The sequence below is a fragment of the Chelonia mydas genome, chromosome 1 (assembly GCF_015237465.2).
Source record: "Chelonia mydas isolate rCheMyd1 chromosome 1, rCheMyd1.pri.v2, whole genome shotgun sequence".
In the NCBI taxonomy this organism is placed as follows: Eukaryota; Metazoa; Chordata; order Testudines; family Cheloniidae; genus Chelonia; species Chelonia mydas.
In genome coordinates this window covers 121,399,618-121,420,879 of record NC_057849.1, presented here as the reverse complement: position 1 = coordinate 121,420,879, position 21,262 = coordinate 121,399,618, and the positions used below count along the sequence as shown (strand labels likewise).

The 21,262-nt window shown below is 41.3% G+C and overlaps 1 protein-coding gene across 10 annotated transcripts in view; it reads right to left on the bottom strand.

Moving 5' to 3' along the window:
* The window catches only part of JADE3 (jade family PHD finger 3), a 105,832-nt gene that overhangs the window by 8,791 nt on the left and 75,779 nt on the right, over nt 1-21,262 (bottom strand). For 7 of the 10 annotated variants that reach the window (XM_043537713.1, XM_037899011.2, XM_037899031.2 and 4 more), the window contains 5 exons: nt 14,989-15,078; nt 11,937-12,094; nt 6,092-6,282; nt 4,740-4,951; nt 446-613 (listed from right to left, as the gene is read on the bottom strand). In XM_043537713.1, coding sequence (XP_043393648.1) covers nt 446-613; nt 4,740-4,951; nt 6,092-6,282; nt 11,937-12,094; nt 14,989-15,078 — 819 coding nt within the window. The remainder of the gene's footprint in view (nt 1-445; nt 614-4,739; nt 4,952-6,091; nt 6,283-11,936; nt 12,095-14,988; nt 15,079-21,262) is intronic. The other 3 variants (XM_037899049.2, XM_043537715.1, XM_037899041.2) reach the window with 2 other exon arrangements.

Sequence of the window (21,262 nt, the reverse complement as noted above, 5' to 3'; positions counted from 1 at the left end):
TTACACAGAACAGAAAAATTCAAATCACTCAAAAAACCGTTGCTCTGTAGCTACATATTACACTGAGGATGCACATGCTATTTTATCAGGAAATAAGTCAATGTGTAAGTAAAAGAGAAGGAAAACTAAATAAGTAATTGTTCATAAATTGTGGTGGCTTGCAACAGTAATGCTTCCATGTAAGTCAGTCAGATGCTTGTAACATGGCTAAAGAGTGCTTACTACAATAAATGGAAGGAAAAGAATGCTATTCTTAGCAGTACATGACTTGGATGGTCCAATTTTTATAAATCATACAAACCTCATCAGAACATCATCTAGTATTAATTATTATCCCCTTAACTCAACATTAAGATTGGGCACAGTATGGGGTAAGGATAATGATGAGAAAGAATTTGTAAAAAAAAAAAAAAAGAAAAAAAAAAGGTACATAAATTAGTTTTACCTCTGGAATCCAGAGGGCACAGCTCACATGTGCCCACTTGGTCCCTGTCCTAGTAGCTTTCATGGCACCTCCTCTCTTTGGACACAGGAGACACTGAGGATGTATTCCCAGAACACAAGTGCGACACAACCAGCTGCCTTCGGGAACCTTTAAGATTCCGTAACATGCCTTGGGACAAAGGAAAATTCTCTCTGCTTCAGCGTATAGGTGAGACAATATCAGAGGCTTACATCAATGACTATCATATTATTAAAAAACTACATTCTACAAATCTTATCCAAACACAACACTTTCTCTTGGATGTAATTAGTACCTCCTTATCAAACACACACGGACCAGAATGGACACAAATTAAATGTTAATTGTAATGGGGTGGTTGGCTTTCAGAGGCAAAGAGAGCAGTTTGGTACCCAACTACCACTGAAAGCCAATAAAAGGTAGGCACTAACCGTCCTTTGTATCTTTGATAATCTCTCCATAAAAAGCTAGGATTATAGTTCAAACAAAGTCAAGGGACGCAAAAGTTATGGTTCCTACAAATTATTTTCCCTTTTCTTTGTAAAATTTATGTTAAAATATACACATGTAAAACATGGTGCTGAAGGATCCGTACTTTTCCATTTGTCTTTCTACAATGGTAGCTCTAGAAAATTTAATAAAAGAAATTAAAAAATTACATGAAAAAAATAGCAATTTCCTGTGATTAATAATACCATTTACAATGGTTCCAGGTATACGTTTTGAAGGTCACTTAGGGTAGTAACCCCCCCCCCCCCCCAAATCTTCACACCTTTGCTACAGCTGTTTTGCTGGAGACTGTTAGGATTACCACAGCAGTTCATAACTATGTTGATTGTATCCTGCCAACTGAAATTTTTTCTTCTAAATGGAGGCTTACAATTTTTTAAAGTATTGCAGAGTGCAGCAAAAATTGTGGAAACAACCTAGAATCTTCTGTGTGTCCACTATTTCCAGCTCTGAGGAATGCCTGGTTTGCAAAGTTTAAGAAATGGAAATAGAGATCCTCATTGATAACGATACTCATTTTTAATATATATGTGCTGAAAGTCTCAAACTACTTTTTTCCACAAATGTCTGATTTCACGTGACTACTCTAAGGCCCTGTTTATTAACAGATGTTTGTCAGAAGTTTCCTACCATTCCTGCTTCAGAGTTAGCAATGTCAAAATCCCTACTTTTAGATGGCCACTAGCTGCAGCCACGGTTTTAAAACTCAATTTATTAGAGATGTTCTGAGCAGCACTAGAGGACACAGAGCTTAAAGAATCAGAAGCTCTGTCTACACTAGGGCCCGCAACACTACTGTCTGATTTTTTGTTTTTAATTTAAGTCTGCCTAATGCCAACCAACCCTAAGGATTCTAGTGCCTCAAGGCACTCAATAGACTTCACAGAGCTAGTGTTTCTAGACTAAAACAATACACATGTTAAAATCTCTAATTATAGTCACAGAAACATCTGAAAATTTGAAGTTCACACAGCAACTCAGCTCATCTCAGGAATATCACACATGCACTTAGGCATTAGAGAGAACATACAGTAACAAAATAATACCTGCAAGGATGCTGAGGTACAGTGGCTATGGAAAGTGAATTTTCCAATCTGAACTATTAAAAAAGTTGTAGTAGACATTTTCCCCTTAGATAAAATCCAGATTTTTAAAATATTCCCTTATGAGAAAGTCTATCCTTATTGTTCTGCAAAAATGCATATTCTCATGCTGGCTTTTTGACTTCAAGACCTGAGTATCAAAATTAAGCATAAGAATACAAAGACGAGCAAAATGAGGAAGAAAAAATTCTTTCCTTGAGTCTGTCAAAATACTTATAACAAACACCAAACAAAGTCAAATTAATCTCTAAACACTTAAACTTTAAAAAACAATTGAGTGGCAAGGTTGAAAAATGTAACAGTACTTCTAAAAAAACCAACAGAGGGAGCTCTTGCTTAAGAAATGATTTAGCGAGTCAGCTTTTCATTTTATGTGATATTTTAAGTTGGAATTGGAAAAGGTACAGAAACAGGCAACAAAAATTAGGGGTATGGAACAGCTTTCATATGAGGAGAGATTAATAAGACTGGGACTTTTCAGCTTGGAAAAGAGACAGCTAAGGGGGGCACATGACAGAGGTCTATAAAATCTTGACTGGTGTGGAAAAAGTAAATAAGGATGTGTTATTTACTCCTTATAAAACAAGAATTAGGGGTCACCAAATTAAATTAATAGGCAGGTTTAAAACAAACAAAAGGAAGCATTGCTTCACACAACGCACCGTCAACCTGTGGAACTCTTTGCCAGAGGATGTTGTGAAGGCCAAGACTGTAACAGGATTCAAAAGAGAACTAGGTACGTTCCTGGAGGTCCATCAATGGCTTTTAGTATGGGTAGGGATGGCGTCCCTCGCCGCTATTTGCCAGAAGCTGGGAATGGGCGAAAGGGGATGGATCACCTGATAATTACCTGTTCATTCCCTCTGGGGCACCTGGCATTGGCCACTGTCAGAAGACAGAATACTGGGCTAGATGGACCTTTGGTCTGACCCAGTATGGCCATTCTTATATTAAGTTCACACGTAGATTTTTACTCCTACTACTACTCACTTTACAAACTGTTTTAGCACCTTAAATCCAATTTCAAATTCCTTTGATTCGGCATTTTCTAGTTAATGGCTTCATTTCTTATTCTAGTAAGCCTAGACTAAGGGTCTGGCTATAATGGAAACTTCAAAGCTCTGCCACGGGAGCGCTTCGAAGTGCAAGTGTGGTCGTGCGCAAGTGCTGGGAGAGAGCTCCTGGTAATCCACCTCCACAAGGGGATTAGCTCAGAGTGCTGGAGCCTGTCTACATGAGCGCTTTAAAGTGCTGAGACTCGCTGTGCTCAAGGGGGTGATTTTTCACACCCCTGAGCCAGCAAGTTAGAGCGCTATAAAAGGTAAGCGTAGAGAAGCCCAAAGTGCGGGTCTATACTTAAAAAGCAGCACTGGCGCAGCTGCAGCGCTTCAGTGAAGATGTGAGGACACCACCGGGGGAGCACCTCCAAGCCACCTCCCCGAAAGGCAGTAGCTATGTTTGCTGTAGACAGAGCACTGTCTACACTGGGACTTAGGCTGATATAACTGCATCGCTCAGGGGTGTGGATTTTTCACACCCCTGAGCGATGCAGTTATACCAACGTAAGTGCGTAGCGTAGACCTGGGGTAAGAAAAACTGACTTTTTGAAGAGTGGCTTCAGGGTTTTTTGTTAATGAAATAAATTAGAGAGAAACTACCGCAGTTACATTTTTTTGTGCTATCTAGACGGGTAGACTACAAAAGATGCTATATTACACCATTTGACTCTGTGAATGTGGTGACTAACCAAGTCAATGCATTCGCTCAGAGCTTTGCTAAATTAGAGTTACCAAAAAAACCAGGGGAAAATTTGATAATGGTTACTATGCTAATCCAGCTAACACTAATGTCCAGCGCAACAAAGAATGATTTTAAGAGGTCTATGTAAGTTATGTTCACTGAGTGTTCAGTTATAATTGTCACATAATAAGAGATGTCTTAGTCTAATTTCAAAAAGTTTATAGCATCATCTCTTCCAAAAAAGGACTCTAGAAATCAGAACCCTGCAGTCTGTTCTACGAGTAAGAATCCCTGTACTCGTGTGTTGCCCCACTGAACTCATCCAGTTGCAAGATCAAATTAATGTTTGCAATATCATAATAAGAAACATCCCTGGCTGACAGGTACTGGCCAGAAGCTTGCTAACACTTCTGAAAAATCAGTCCACGTACTTAGGTGCCTAAATTTGGTTTTTGATGCCCAGCTTTCGGCAGGTTTCAGAGTGGTTCTGGCCCCAATTAACTGGCCAAACAAGGATGGAAAACCCCAGTCAGTTCCTTAATGAAGGCTCTATAATTCTTAGCATCTTTCTACCTTCAAAGCACCTTAAAATACTAATTCATCCTTACAGTATACCTGTGAAGTTGGCAAGTATCATCCCCGTTTTAAAGATGGGGAAAGAATTTGCGCTGGGCCACAGAAAAGTGCTTGCCAGAGCTGGGATTAGACCTGCATTCCCCCTGTCCTCAGACCACATCACTTCGATATTCACTGTGCTAGACAGCATAATCAAGTCTATTTGTAGGAATACAAAAGTCCACCTTCAAGCAGTTGCAGTCTCCATGTCTAGAAGATCTTAAAAGCCCTCCAAATTGCTATTTAAAACTCGTTCAGATTACACACCCACCAACAAAAACAATTTCAACATCTCTTCTAACACAAACCTGATGGACACAAACATTACACTTGTCACAAAACACCATATCGTTCCCATCTTCACTGTCAGGGGACCGGCACACGTCACAGATCACATTTTCATCGTATTCTATGCCCAGCCCTTCCTCAGTCTCAATAGCATGGTTCATATTCTCATGACATTGCCGTTCCAGGACTTCTACTGTCTTCTCCATTGTGTTCTCATCAAGGGGCCCACATCCTGCAAGAGAGGAGGGGATTAGAATGCATACACCATCCATGAGTAAAGATAGGACACAGGAAAACACAAAAGAGAAATACTTCTATCAACTAATAAAGGAAACCGAGCCCACTTTTTCATCATTATGTAAATCCTGACGCAAATATTTATTTACAAAATGTTTATTATCCACTAGTTACATGTGGTTTAGTATAGTTTTGAAGTTAGCCAGTGAACTTTATCAAAATAATAAACAAACCAAATCTTTGAGTAAAAAGCTAAACTACAGTAACTTTTCTTTACGACCACAACTTAAGCAAATAGAGCAGCATGCAGAAGAGAAACCGCTACAATGCCACGTGGTACAATGTGCTTTTCAAAAAGTCGTTTGCTCCCAAGAGTAATTTTCGATCAGAAAAAGTTTATATCTTGCTATAAAATCCCACAAAATATTCCAAAACCCAACACATCTAGTATACTGCCAGAGTGATTAGCATGATGGCAGGGAAAAATTCATTTTTAATAAAATGGTAAATGAATACGCTATCAAGCGGTGATGAAAGAATCTGGCTTTTCTCCATATCACCCCGTCTTCACAAACAAAACAAACCCAACCCCCACACACACTTTGTCCACTCAGATTAAATGTAAATCCGCTGTAACGGAAGCCTGTTTTAAAAGGATCTGCAACACTAAAATCAGATCGTCACAACATCCTGAGTATTGTATATTTAGAATGCAAGCTCCAGGAGGCAGAGACTGTCTGCCTCAAAGTCAAACTACAAGTCCACATTTTGTAGCGATACCGTGCATATTTATAAGGAATGAAAATACCAGCTTTTTTCTTGTGCACAAGGGGAATTTCAAGTTTTAGGGACTTAAATTGGTTTCTAAGCCACTTGATATTTGTTTTGAGTCCGCAAAAGCTGTACATAATCATGAAGGATATGAAGAAATAAGTTCTTAGCCTCAATTTGTAAATCTTTCAAATTAAGCTAATGTAGCAAATGACTTCTGTAAATGCTTTCTTGACAGAATATCAGCATTCTAATGTTATTTTTCCCTAACATTTTTCTTCTAAACTCATCTCTACAAATACCCAAGACCACTTATTGAACTCTCAACTCAATTTTTAACAATTAAATTGTATTGTAAAATTACCCATTTCTGTAAGCTCCTCATTTAATTCTTGAAGCCAAAAGATATCCATGTCATCCAAGTCATAGCGACACACAGATTCTGCCAGTTCCAGAATATTGATGTAACCAGGTTCTGTGGGCTCTTGGCTGGAACAATGGATGTACTTCCTAGGTCGTGTATACAGTACTTCCTTCACCTTTTCTGCTACAACCCTAAATGCAAAATTAAGAGAAATGGCATGGTTAGCTATAGTTCTTTGGTTACAGCCCATTCCAGAAGAGGTTGCGTTTGGTATCAGATGCAAAATGCCCTCCATTTCCACTGACTTCCACTGGCCCAATGATTGACAAGAGCGCCAGGGTAGTGTTTTTGCAATGAAAAAGTCTGTTCAGGAACTCTGTTAAGGTCACTAGCTGTCATGTGGAGTTTTGGTTCCTACTGACTGAGCCCTGACTCAGTGAACTAGAGGACTGATGATCAGAAAGTCTTTAGATCACACCGTATTGACCAGACAACTCATGTTTCAAGACTACTGTGTAAGTGTCACTTCCATACATGAAAAGTCCTAGAAGAAAAAAAAAAAAAAGATTAATTCTGTATATGGAATAGTTTTCTAAATTATATAATAGGGTCTTAATTTAATTTGAAATCAAAATTAATTCTAGTTTTTAATTAAATTTTAAAAATGGACAAACACATGCCTTCAACTGGACCATTTTGGAATTGTTTATGAAGTTGCAGAAGACATTATGTACATAAAATTCCATACACCTTTGTTCAAGCCTTCTTCTAAACTGTAACATGAAGTCTTTGTGACAATTAGATTCCTGATTGATAATCTAGCACAGGGGTCGGCAACCTATACCACGCGTGCCAAAGATGGCACGCAAGCCGATTTTTAATGGCATGCTGCTGCCTGCCGGCAGCCGGGACCCCAGCAGGCAGCAGCATGCCATTAAAAATCCTGCCCACCCCTCTCCGCCCCCATGGGGGCAGGGTGAATAAGTTTGGTCCTGGCAGCTGCTGCTGCAGGGCAGGCAAGTTCTCCCCCCTCCCCCCCCCACCTCTTCCCCCAGCATGCTGGGTTCCTGCCCCTCCTCCTCTCCCTCCCTGCCACCGATCAGCTGATGGCCCTGGCCCTTGCGAGGGAAGGGAGGAAGCGGAGCCGCAGCGCGCTTGCTGCTCCGGAAAGGAGGCAAAGAAGGGACGGGGACATCCCCTCCAGCCCCCTGCCATGAGCCGCTCTGGGCAGGGGGCTGGGAGCGCCGCTCTGGGCAGGGGGCTGGGAGCGCCGCTCTGGGCAGGGGGCTGGGAGCGCCCCCAGGACGCTAGCCCTCTGCCCTGACCCCTACACCCCCACACACACACTCCCAGCTCTCTGCCCTCACCCCTGCACCCCCCCACACCCCATGCCCTGACTCCCACACCCCCCTCACATACCCAGCCCCCACATGCCGACTCTTGCACCCCTCACATTCCCACCCCACCCCTCACACCAAATGGGAGCTCCTACACCCCCCCCCCACATTCCCACCTGCACCCCACGCGCCAAACGGGCGCTGTCCAGGTAAGCGCTCCACACCCAAACCTCCTGCCCCAACCCTGAGCCCCCTCCCTCATTCTAGCTTCTGGACAGACCCTGTGCTCAGTGCACTCCCACCCTCAGCTCAGTGCACAGAGAGAGAAAGAGAATGAGCTAGAACCAGGGAGAAGATAGATACCCACTCTGTGTGGGCAGGGCTAGGATCCCAGACTGGCAGTGGGCTGAGCCGCTCAGCCTGCTGCCGGCCCGGGGTCCCGGCCGGAGGCCCCCGCTCAGCCTGCTGCCGGCCTAGGTGAACGAAACCCCAGGCTGGCAGCGGGCTGAGCGGGCCGGCAGTATAAGATCAGCATTTTAAATGAAGCTTCTTAAACGTTTTGAAAACCTTGTTTACTTTACATACAACAATAGTTTAGTTATATAATATATAGACTTATAGAGAGAGACCTTCTAAAAAGTGTTAAAATGTATTACTGGCACGCGAAACCTAAATTAAAGTGAATAAATGAAGACTCGGCACACCACTTCTGAAAGGTTGCTGACCCCTGATCTAGCAGATAACTGGTCCTTTTCAACAGAATTTTGTCTGGCAATGGAAGGGGAAGAAAATAGATGCATGCTCCACATTTTGGATAATTAGTCCCTATTTACATTCATTTTCAAACGACACCTTATAGAAAGAAGCCAATGCTTATAGTATTATTTTGGGTGTGTAAGAAGAAATCTGTTGCCAAGTGGACACTGAAGGAGAAAGAACATAGCTAAAATAACCAGGTAACAAGGGAGAATGTTGACCTATGTGTCCTTTCGTCCCACCAGATGCTTCAGTAATGAAGCCCACTGTAGAGTGCCTTATGTGAAAGGAAAAGCTAATCTTAGACAAAAAGTCAGTTTCTCTCTGTATTTAATGCAAGAGGGTCTACACATGAAAGGGCTGCAGTGGGAGACTGAACAGAATACTTCCATATGTGAAATGCATTGTGCTTTGTAGAATTAGGCAAGCAAAGAGAAGAAAATTCTTGTGAAAGGAGGAGAGTACACTTATGTGGTAGTCTAGCAAGTCATCAAAATAGATATTTGGGTTATTTCTCTGAACTTTGATGACCCACAATTCTTACTGGGCAATGTGAGTTACCAGTGTTAGAATAAGTACTGTTTTCCTGCCCTGTCGTCCTCCCCCTTTTCCTTTGTTGCCTCTCCTCCTCGCTTAGCTGTTTCTTTTCCTCCTCCTCCTTTTTCTAGAAACTGCTATGGTATAGTAGCTCAGTTACGAGTGGGTTATTTGTTTTTTTTTTTTTTACATTTCTGTACTCACAAAAGCCCTAGCTAAATACAGTTATATCGAGATAAATATGTTGTCAAAGGCACTTGTTTAGCTCAGGAACGAGTATAAACGATTACCAGAAAAAGCATTTTTCTGGTAGTATAGACCACGCCTACACTAGGAGGATTTGCCAGCACAGCTATACTGGCAAATCTTTACTTGTGTAGACCTGGCATCGATGTTTTCATCCATCCTTGCTTAAAAAACAAACAAAAAAACCCCCACCATACATTAAACAAACACTGTTGTGTAAGAAGAGTTTATTCTTTCCTAATCTTCTGGGGTTTCAGTACTCAAACCACTGCACTTCTGTATAGTACGCAGCTAGCTTGAGAAGAGGGTTGGTGGCAAGAAAGAAGTTTGGCAACAACTAAACTATACAGAAGTTGTGACAACTCTACTCAGCCTGAGGAACTGAGCAGACAGATGGATGAAATTTAACTAAGCAGTAAGACCATGCATAATACAGAAAAAGAACTGTTTCTTACTGATGGATTCTGAACTAACTGATTTTCATAATACTTCAGGAAAGAGATTATATTCAGCATGTTGCAAGAGTTAAAACAAAACACCATTAGGACGCTCAACTGTGCTGCATTAAAATGAAATTACGGTCAAAAACCTAAATTTAAGTACCTAAAAGTAGGATTTTCGAAAGTGCTTAAGTGACTTGAGAACACAAGTCCTACTAACTTCAGTGGAACTTGTGCTCTTAAATTACTTAGGCTATTTTGAAAATCTCACCCACTGGTGCTTAAAACATTGAAAATTTTGAACTATGTCAAAATTCACTTTTATTTTTGCATACCTGCTTCTCAAATATTACATTCCATTTGGAATGAGCAGTTCAAATGAGCAGTTGAACCAACTGATTGCATACTGTATTATTGTACTACAAAAGCATATTGAGTAAGGTCTTATGAAAGCTTGTAATGTTCTGAACGTGATGGTCATTATGAGATATGTATACAAACGATGGTTATGAATCTATGTATTTATGTATACCAAAACCGTGTTCAATCTGTACAACAACTTCAGCTACACTTCACAGCAGGGCAGTGAGCAGTCAAGCAGGTAGGGGCCCCTCCCAAGCCAGGTCTTTACTTGAATCCTGTTTCATGTAAACAGTCCACTGTCCAGCCCAGAAAAAGACAAATGATGTATGATTAGACTTTATGAGGAGACATCCCACCCACAGGATACCAAGTCAAGAGGGGATTCCCCCATCCTGAATAACCACGAGTAAGGCTATGAGTTGTCACAGAGGTCACAGATTCCATGATTTGTGACTTCTGTGACTTCAGGGCTCCAGCTGTCCACCTCCGTGGGTCGGGGGGCTATGGCTTCCATGAATTCTTGTTTATTGTCCACGACCTGTCCATGACTTTTCCTAAAAATAACCCGACAAAATCTTAACCTGAATCATAAAGTCACTGTGGTCAAAGAGAAAAAAGAAAAAGCCTTTTAAAAGCAGGCTTAAAATGGAGAGTTTTTATCCAGAAACTGAGAGATAGTCTAAGCGGGAGGCTGTCCATGAATGCTGGAGGTACGCTGGGAAGCTGTTAAAAGGCAATACATAACTTGTATTAGAAAGAGGGTTTTATTTAAAAGGGAAGAGTAAAGCCTGAGATTGCATCTTTATGTTCACTTTCCCATACTATTTTATCTTTGAATCGGTGTTTTTTTCTATTAATTACACTGTTGGTTTATTTATACCTCAAATAGGTCTCTGGTGTGCAAACTATACAGAGTGTATATGCCAAAGAAAGCTGGTATCTGGGGGGGGGGGTCTAGTTTCATGCCTTTGGGGATGACAAATCAGAGGGGACCTATCCAATTGTCTGGTACTTAAAAATTCAAGGAGGATGGATTTGGGGAGACTTGAGACTGCAAGTATCACCTTGCAAGGATAATTAGGCTGAAAAAGCAGGGTGAGATTTTCTGCTTGTGAGTTGGCTACTTGTGTCGGAGATCTGAACCATAGAGATACTGCGAAAAAGCCCCAAAATTACAGGGCAGGTGGTGACAGAACCCCTTACTGGTCTGGATGATCCGCAAAGTGTCAGTCACCACATTTCAAAAAGGAAAAAAGTGGTTAGAGGTCTTCTTGGAGGGGCTCACAAATGATTAGCAACTCTGAAGACTGGAATTATTTAAGCCCCAAAGTCAAAGAGGCTCTGCTAGTGCACAGAGGTCCACCAATGCATAACTAATGCCCTTGATCCTGCAATTAAACTGGAAAATGTAAAATAGAAGGTAAATGTAATAGAAGTGGTAGAGTGTTTAGGAGACTGAATAGCATTTCCATCCATATATATATATATATATATATATATACACATATATATACATACATACATACACACACACACACACACCCCCGACTGTAATATATTTATTTTACAGTGAAAATTCCCAGCCTCTTATGTCAGGGCAGAAACAGGTTACATGCCCCCAAAAAATGATTCTGGGAGGTTCTTACCTTCCTCTGAAGCTTTGACAGATATCAATCACTGTTGGAGACTACATCCCGTCCGAGGAGGATTAAGTGTTTGCTGCATTATTACAATTCATATTGTCCTGTTTTTATAGGTAGATTTATGGAATATAACCAGTGCAACAGAATACTGTTTTCTATTTGGAATTTTATTTGGTCACAATAAGTTAGATGACTGTTTTATGCAGTGCACCAAATGCTCAAAGAAAGCATTTTTGTTTTTTAGTTTGATCCTAGTTCTGAGTATTGCATGTTTGCTTTCTTCCTTCAGTTCAGATCTGCCTATTCTCTCCCAGCCTCAAGCACCACTGACGTTGACTCCAAATTGGTAATATTTTAATTTTAAAAGATTTTTGGACTTGGGAGACAGTTGTACCACAGGTTTAAGTATACTAAGCAAGCAATCAAGCAAGCGTTAGCTGCAATTAGATTGTAAATCCTTTCAGACAGACTCGTTTTATGTTTTGTTCAGTACCAAATACATTCAATGTTTAAGACCAATTACCTGAGAGAAGGCTGTGGAATCGTGTCGGGACTGGCTGGGACCTGAACACCCTTTTCCCATTCTTGTTTCCATGTGTCCGCAAAGAGGTAATATTCATCAGGGTTAACATGGTGAGAGTCTGGAAGTTTCATGGCACTAATGAGGTCCTTCCGGAACACCTGCAAAGAAAACCCAGATATCCTATTTGAGAGAAGGCAGGTGTATTAAATGGAGTCTTAATCATTCTCCCTTCCCCTAACACAATAACCAACCTGTTAACACATTTAATGTGGTCAATTATTAGTCAAGTATTCTTAAAAAAGGCTTTCTAAACTGGGGCAATGGGTTGAAAAATTACACACAGCCCTTGTTCACTGTCTCACAGCAGAAGCTACATGTCCTTCCCTACTCCTGCTCCCTCCCCTCAGACAAGAGCCTTTCTGCCTACTGAGGCCTCCCCAATTCCTCTGAGCACGAGGAGATCCCACCCTCACCAGACTGGGAGCCTCACATTGCTAGTCCATCTCCTCCGAGACATTAATCCCATTTCTTCACAGAAAAACCACTGTGGACTTTATAGTAGGGCTGTCAAGCGATAAAAAAAAAAAAAAAAAAAAAAAATCACACCGTGATTATTCGTGCAATTAATCACACTGTTAAACAATAGAATACCATTATTTAAGTATTTTTGGATGTTTTCTACATTTTCAAATATATAGATTTCAATTACAACACAGAATACAAAGGGTATAGTGCTCACTTTATTTTTGATTAAAAGTATTTGCACCGTAAAAAAAAAAGAAATAGTATTTTTCAGTTCATTTAATACAAGTACTGTCGTGCAATGTCTATCATGAAAGTTGAACTTACAAATGTAGAATTATGTACCAAAAAAAGTGCATTCAAAAATAAAACTTATTTCAGAGTCTGCAAATCCACTCAGTCCTACTTCTTGTTCAGCCAATTGCTCAGACAAACAAGTTTGTTTACATTTGAAGGAGGTAATGTCACCCACTTCTTGTTTGCAATGTCACCTGAAAGTGAGCACAGACTCTCTCATGGCACTGTTGTAGCCGGTGTTGCAAGATATTTATGTGCCAGATGCGCTAAAGATTCATATATGTCCCGTCATGCTTCAACTACCATTCCAGAGGACATGCATCCATGCTGACGACGGGTTTTGCTCAATAACAGTCCAAAGCAGTGTGAACCGATGCATGTTCATTTTCATGATCCGAGTCAAATGCCACCAGCAGAAGGTTGATTTTCTTTTTTGGTGGTTTGGATTCTGTGGTTTCTGCATCAGAGTGTTGCTTTTCTTAAGAACTCTGAAAGCATGCTCGACACCTCATCCCTCTCAGATTTTGGAAGGCACTTCAGATTCTTAAATCTTGGGTCGAGTGCTGTAGCTATATTTAGAAATCTCACATTGGTACCTTCTTTGCGTTTTTGTCAAAACTGAAGTGAAAATGTTCTTAAAACGAACATGTGCTGGGTCATCATCCGAGGCTGCTGTAACATGAAATATATGGCAGAACGCACGTAAAACAGAGCAGGGGGACATACAATTCTCCCCCAAGCAGTTCAGTCACAAGTTTAATTAATGCATTTTTTTTTATTTTTTTTTTTAAACAAGAGTCATCAGCATGGAAGCATGTCCTCTGGAATGGTGGCCGAAGCATGAAGGGGCATATGAACGTTTAGCATATCTGGCACGTAAATACCTTGCAACACTGGCTACAAAAGTGCCATGCAAATGCCTGTTCTCACTTTCTGGTGACACTGTAAATAAGCAGAGGGCATCATTATCTCCTGTACATGTAAACAAAGTTGTTTGTCTTAGCAATTGGCTGAACAAGTAGTAGGACTGAGTGGACTTGTAGGCTCTGAAGTTTTACACTGTTTTGTTTTTGAGTGCACTTATGTAACAAAAAAAATCTAAATTTGTAAGTTGCACTTTCATGACAAAAAGATTGCACTACAGTACTTGTATGAGGTGAATTGAAAACTTTGTTAGCCATTTTTATGAATATTTGTAATCAAAAATAATATACACTTTGATTTCAATTACAACACAGAATACAATATATATATATGAAAATGCAGAAAAACATCCAAAATATGTAGTACATTTCAATTGGTATTCTGTTGTTGAACAGTGCAATTAAAATGGCAATTAAAACTGCAATTAATTTTTTAAGTCATGATTAATTTTTGAGTTAATCGCAAGAGTTAACTGCGATTGACAGCCCTACTTTATACCCATTTCCTCTATCTCCCTGCTGCTCGCTCCAGACTGAAGGAGTGGTCAATTACCAGCAACTAGGGGAGGCAGAGTGCAGGTAATCATTCCCAGCAGAAGTGAAGTAGGCTCACTCAGAACCCTAGGCAAAAGTCCCTACTAACCACTGCCTCGGTGGCCACAGACACTCTTCTCCTATCTCAGCCTCCCCAACCTTCCCAACACCCTCCAGACACTGGTCTGTCCTTCGGAGGGTGACCAGATGTCCCGATTTTATAGGGACAGTCCCGATATTTGGGGCTTTTTCTTATGTAAACACCTATTACCCCCCACCCCCGGTTCCTATTTTTCACACTTGCTATCTGGTCACCCTAGTCCTTAGTGTTTAAGACACTGAAGCTAGACAGTATCTTAAGGATTAAAGATAAATTAAACTGAAGACTTTACAATGCTCAATACTATATTCAAGATTCTATGTGTCTTATGACAGCAACCATACAATCCTGTTTTGGTATTATTCAGTACAAGCAAGCCATATAATGCAATACATGCTTTCTAAAAAAATCACAAACACTGAGCAATCACTAAGTTCTTTTAGCACTGATATGGTTTAAAAAAGGAATTAAGTTTCTTAAAACCAAACACAATGTTATTTTAATGGAATAACCTCCAGAGACTGCCTCCTCTAGTTTGCCTCTTCAAAAAGGTAGGTACACACAACTTAGCAGAGTGGTTTAAGTGAAGGGCACATTTACAGTTTGCATTAGACAGAAGTTAACAAATGCACTGGTAAACTATGAACATATTTATACAATGAGCAAAAACAGTTACCATGGCTTGTTTCAAAGAAACTGGCCTCAGGTGGATGTCATGGCTGATCATGCTCAACAAAACGAAGAAACCCTGTAAGCCAAAAATGATCTAATGGGCAAAAAATCAACAGAAGGGAAAATTATCTCTGATGGATTATCTCTTGGTACCACTGAGATAATGTCAGATAAAAACAGTAATTAGAGGTTTCAGATTCACAGCTCCTTTTATCCTCTCTTCAATCTGATGGCATTAGCCATTTTAAGATTGGTTTAGAATCCTCTTCAGCATTTTATTGGCCTGCACCCTCAGTGTGAAACAGATTTTGAAAGCTGTGTGGGACGGTACAGCTAAACTTGATTTTTTTGCGAACTCATTGTAAAAGGAATCTGAGCATTTCTAACCATGGGCCTACCGGAAAAAGCGTAACCAATTTTTTTCTAAAGCACGTGATCTAGCAAACTTTAAAATATGTTTAAACTGGGTCTAGTTATTAGAACTCCATTTTAAATCATTCAGGCAGACAATTTCATTATTATACAAGCATACGTTTGTTAATTATTTTAAAAGGAACACAATCATGTCTGTCTTATTAAGATAGGCTGACGGTAATCTGGGGCAGAGATAGCAGCTTATTTTATACATGAAGGAGCGCATACTAAACAGAATCTTAACAAAAATAAACTATGACAGACCCCATAGTCTCCACCACCTAATGTCCTTATATTCGAGCACTCAGTTTACAGAAGACTTCTGTTGTAAGATTCCTCAAGTAACCTTTAGTAGCTAATTACTAACTAAAGTAAAACTTTGGAGAAGTAATTTATAACCAATTAAATCACTGGCCCCAGACACGTTAATAAAGCTTGCCCTAGCTATACCATTGTTGATTAGAAGCATACTGACAACAACTAGCTCTGAAGATTCCCTATGCTGGAGCAAGAACACTGCAGGGAAACTGAAATCTGTTGACACACCCAATTTTTCTAAGCAGTGTAATATAATAAATAAAACAAAGTATTTTATTCCAATTCAAACCCACGTGACTTCCATCTTTACTGTGGAAGACGACTCAGGAAAAAGAAGTTTTTAAGAAATACTAACATGGCACACTTCTGAAGAGTCCCGGAAAAACTCAACAATATATTAAAAAAGAGCAGTTACTGGCTTAAATATTTGAGAAGACACAGTTTAATGTTATATGAGGCAGTGCTTTACACACCACCACCTTGTAAGTACTGGCTGAAACTAAAACCACAGAAGACTCCATATCAAAACAGAGTGATTACTAGTACTAGAAGTGAAAGCGCTATTAGAGAAGTTAGTATTCTCACAGCACGGCTTTAACGTGAGTTCATCTTATCATCCATTATATATGTGAGTTGTGTCATCTATATTTTTAGAACCTAAGTCCCTTGTGACCTGGACTATTTTTTTTCCCTTTGTTGCACTGCACCAACCACATGGTCTGTGCTCAGCAATATTAAGTACTCTGCTTCAGACACCAAAATAGATTTACAGTAGAGGTATCACTAGTGGCCAATCAATCAAATGTAATTGTTAGGCATATAGAGGCTCTAAAGCAGGGGTAGTCAATAGGCAAACCGTGGGCCAAATCTGCACCACCAGACACTTTTGAACGGACGCGGAAATATTTTTATCTATCATTACTTTCTCTGGAGTCTGGACCTTCACTATACTTTGACCAAGAAATTTAGACCTTGACAAAAAATTAATGAACTACCCCTGCTCTAAATCACAAGGAACCCAACACCTGACCAAAGTTTCCTCGGTACACAGTTTTCTTCCATAGTTACAGAAATCCTGTAACCTAGCTTTTCTTTCAGAGGTCTTACCATTGTTACACAGCCATCTATAGTTCTGTCCATCAGCCACAAACCTGGTTTTTCACCTTTGACCAAACAGTCTCTTCCAACAGTTAAAAGCTCTTGCTCAGAGAACAAAAATATGTATTGAATATTAATCACCTTACAGTTCTTTGCCACTACAAGACCTGGTGCAAGTAGGAGAATTTACTTATTAATTCAGTTAAATTATTTTCAGCATTTGTCCTCAATGCTGTCACTGTGCCAAACAGATTTAGCAAAGAATGGACCTCTTTCAAAAGGGAACAGTGTCTGGAAATCTAGCTTTCCTTGAGTTGTATGTATTTTGGAGCAGTCTTAAAATTCCCCCTCATTGGCCAGATCTTTGGAGTAGTGATTCCAAGGAATTGCCTGAGTCATCCCAAAGGACTGCAAGTTTACCAGAAATCACTTTAGATCCTAAAATATGAAGTCTGTAGAAAAAGAGACCTCAAAGTCACTTGCACATGTAGCCTCTATGCACATTTAAGATGCAAGCTAATCTGAAGATAGTACAGTAGCTGCATGTGAGTCAAATAATTTCAATATGGTCCTGATACAAAGCAGAGACTTTAAATACATGATTATATGACAATCTAGAATCCTGAAGATGAAACTTATCAATAAGACAGGAAGTTGGGAATGTTTATTATTGCCCAACTTATTGTGACATTTACAGGACACAATTACTTTTAAAATATAATATAATTTAATATAAATATTCAGGTATGTCTTAAACAAATCCAGTGTCCTCATGTAACTTTAAAAAGGCAATTTCATATAGTTATTGAAATCTGTATGGAAATGGAGTACTTACAAATAAAAGGATGTTCTCCTTATTTCTTAGGTTAAGCATATGCTGAATTCTAATTGGCTACTCAATATCCATATCCTACAACACAGCTATCATAACTTGTCTGTACAGAGCAGCAATGACACTACTGGTGTGATTTCTAAAGCACACTAATGTGTGCCATCCACTAACTGGTCTTTGTAGACCCTGCTGTTATGCATTAAAGTTCCCTAGTGTACTTTTAATGTAGTACTGTTAACAGTTTGAAACAATACTAAGTTAAAACATGCTACAAAACTTTTAATGAGCCCCAGCAGGATCTACACGGATCAGTTATGTGCAACAGATGAGAGTGTGCTTTAGAAGTCACACCCCCGTAGTGCACATTACCCCATGATGTAGACAAGCCCTTAATATCTAGTCCCCCTCCTCACCCATTTACCTCACGCACACAAAACCAGTTACTAAGCTTCCGTAACTGTTCTTCTAGATGTGTTGCTCATGTCCATTTCAATATAGGTGTGTACTCACCCCAAGCACCGCCACCAAAAAGTTTTTCCCCTCAGTGGTATCTGTCAGGTCGGCTCTGGTGCCCCCATGGCATCAGTATAAAGGTGCCCACCGACCTGTCACCTCCTCAGTTTCTTCTTGCCGGCTAACTCCGCCAGACGGGCTGGTGGCAGGGCAGGGGGGTTGGAATGGACATGCGCACCACATCTCGAAGAACAGTTATGGAAGTTTACTAACCGTTTTTAAATTTGAGTGTTTGCTCATGTCCATTCCAACGTAGGTGACTCCCAGACAGTTGCGGCGGTGGAAGGTTCAGAGTTCATTGGCATGCTGATTGTAATACCGCTCAGCCAAAACCCACGTCGTGTCCAGTATGCTGGGTGATGGCATAATGAGATGCCAAGGTATGGACTGACTACCGCATTCCGTTCTACAGATGTCCTGGATAGGAACTTGAGCTACGAATGCAGCCGAAGATGCTTGAGCCCTGGCAGAATGCACCATTAGGGCAGGAGGACCTTTGCGGCGTCGTAGCATGTGAGGATACAGGAAGTGATCCACAATGAGATTCTCTGGCAGAGACTGAAAGGCCTTTCATCCTGTCTGCAATGACCACAAAAAGCTGTGTAGATTTTCAAAATGATTTAGTCCTTTCTATACAGAAGGCTAGTGCACATCTGACATCCAGCGAATGGAGTCTCTGTTCCTCTCTATTGGCATGTGACTTCGGATAGAAGACCAGAAGGAAGATATCCTGGTTACTGGATGTGGTCACAATAGAATCTTGATCTTGAAGATGACTGTACGAGGCAGCTCCGACGCAAGAGCTAGGATTTCTCAGACCCTTCTGACAGAAGTAGTGGCCACTACTACACTACTAATCAAGGATAGGTACAGCAGAGAACCACATTGCCAGTGGTTCAAATGGGGTGTCCTGTCAGCCACCACCAAACACTGCGTGATCCTGGGCTGTGGCCCAGGAAGGAGCAGAACTGAAGACACTTCCTGTTGTGCCGCATCACAAACAGATTTATGTGGGGGAGTCCCCCACTTCTCGAAGGGTCGTTTCACAACGTCTGGACCATTTATGGTGGCTGGAGAAGGATCTGCTGAGGTGATCCGCTAGCTTGTTCTGTGACCCCAGCAGATAGAAGAAGGCCTTCAGGTGGATCGAGTGGGCTATGCAGAATTCCCACAAGCAGTGCCCTGTGCCCCCACTGCCTGCTTATATAAAACATTGCTGTTGTCTGTGAGGACTGATACACACTTGCCCTTCAAGTGGTTTTGAAATGCCTGGCAGGCTAGGCGAACCACCCTGAGCTCCCTGACATAGATGTGTAGCACGAGCTCCTCTGGAGACCAGAGGTATTGAGTTCTGAGGGGCCCTAAATGAGCTCCCCAGCCCATCACTGAAGCATCTGTGACAAGACACCCTGACGGATGGGGTCTCAAGAAAGGGACTCCATCACACACTGCCAACGGGTCCAGCCACCAAAGGAAGCGATCACTGATGGGGGAAGCGTGACTACTGTGTCCAAGTGGTGCCAGCCCACTGCATATACCAACGCCAACCAAGCCTGAAGAGATCTGAGCCATAGTCTTGCATGTTAGACAACATAGATGCATGATGCCATATGGCCCACGAGCTTTAGGCAGTGATGGGGTGGTTCCTGAGGCTCTCTGCAAGTGCCCCTTTCAGTTAGAACTGGGCTTCTGGGAGGAAAACTCTGGCTTGGACTGAGTCAAGGATTGCCCCAATAAATTCTACCCTTTGAACTGGGGAGAGGGTAGACTTCTGGGTATTTATTAACAGGCCTAAGTCCTGGAAAGTTGACTGTATTAACTTTACATCTGTCTCTACCTGGGCTTTGGTCCGACCTCTGATCAGCCGGTCATTGCAGTATGGGTGGACCTGAACCCCTTGTTTCCTCAGGAAGGCCGCAACGCCTGCCATGCACTTTGTGAACACCCGCTGACAGGCCAAACGGGAGCACTGCAAACTGGTAGTACACATGGTATTAGCAGGAGTGTTGTAAGGAAGACACGAGAAGTAATTCTTCTGTTCTAGTCCGTGCTGATTAAGCCTCAACTAGAGTACGGTATACAGTTCTGGGTGCCACATTTCAGGAAAGATGTGGATAAATCTGAGAAAGTCCAGAGAAGAGCAATAAAAATGATTAAAGGTCTAGAAAACAGGACCTAACAGGGAAAATTGAAAAAATTGCTTTGGTTTACCTGGAGAAGAAAAGAGAGGGGACATAACAGTTTTCAAGCACAGTAACTCCTCTCTTAACGTTGTAGTTATGTTCTTGAAAAATGTGACTTAATATCGTTTCACTTAAAGTGAATCCAATTTCCCTATAAGAATTAATGTAAATAGGGAGGGTTAGGTTCTAATTTTTTTTCCCCACAAGATAAAAGACATTATGTACTGTGGCAAGATGGCCGATTTTAGTTTGGTGGGTCCTGCGCTTTTCTTGGTGGGGAGCTCAGATGCCACCCTTTGCCCCTGCTCTTGGGTGCCGAGGGCCCTGCTACTAGCCTGGGAAGGTGGTAGAGGAAGGAAGCGGGGGAGGAGGTCTGGGTTTGCTCTTCGCTCTGAGTCCCAGCCCCTCTCAATCCCTGTAGGTTTCTTACCCTCATCCCCCTTAGGTGGGGTTACCCTTGGCCCTTAGATGCTGGGGGGAAGGGAGTCTCCCTGTCCTGCTGGGCAGAGTCTCCCTTACTCCAATTCTCAGGTCTTCCAAATCTCTCAACACGCCTCCAAGCTCCAGTCCTTTCTCCTTCCTCCTCCTCCTCTGCCTGAAGCAGGGGGTTTTATTAGGTTCCTAACAGGGCCTTAATTGACTGCAGGTGCTCCAATTAACCTGCAGCCACCTTCCCTAGTCTACAGGGAACAACGCCTTAATTAGCCTTGAGTTTATATATCTAGCACTCTCCCACTGCTCCCTGGCCCTCCTGTATCACAGTACACATACAGAATAAGTTTAAAACAAACAAATTTAATACTGTACTCAGTAATGATTATTGTGAAGCTTGGCTGAGGTGGTGGAGTCGGGGTGAATGAGGGTGGATCATCCAGCTGCTTCTCTTGCTGTTCTTTCCAAAGTGCAGGGGGATGCTCAAC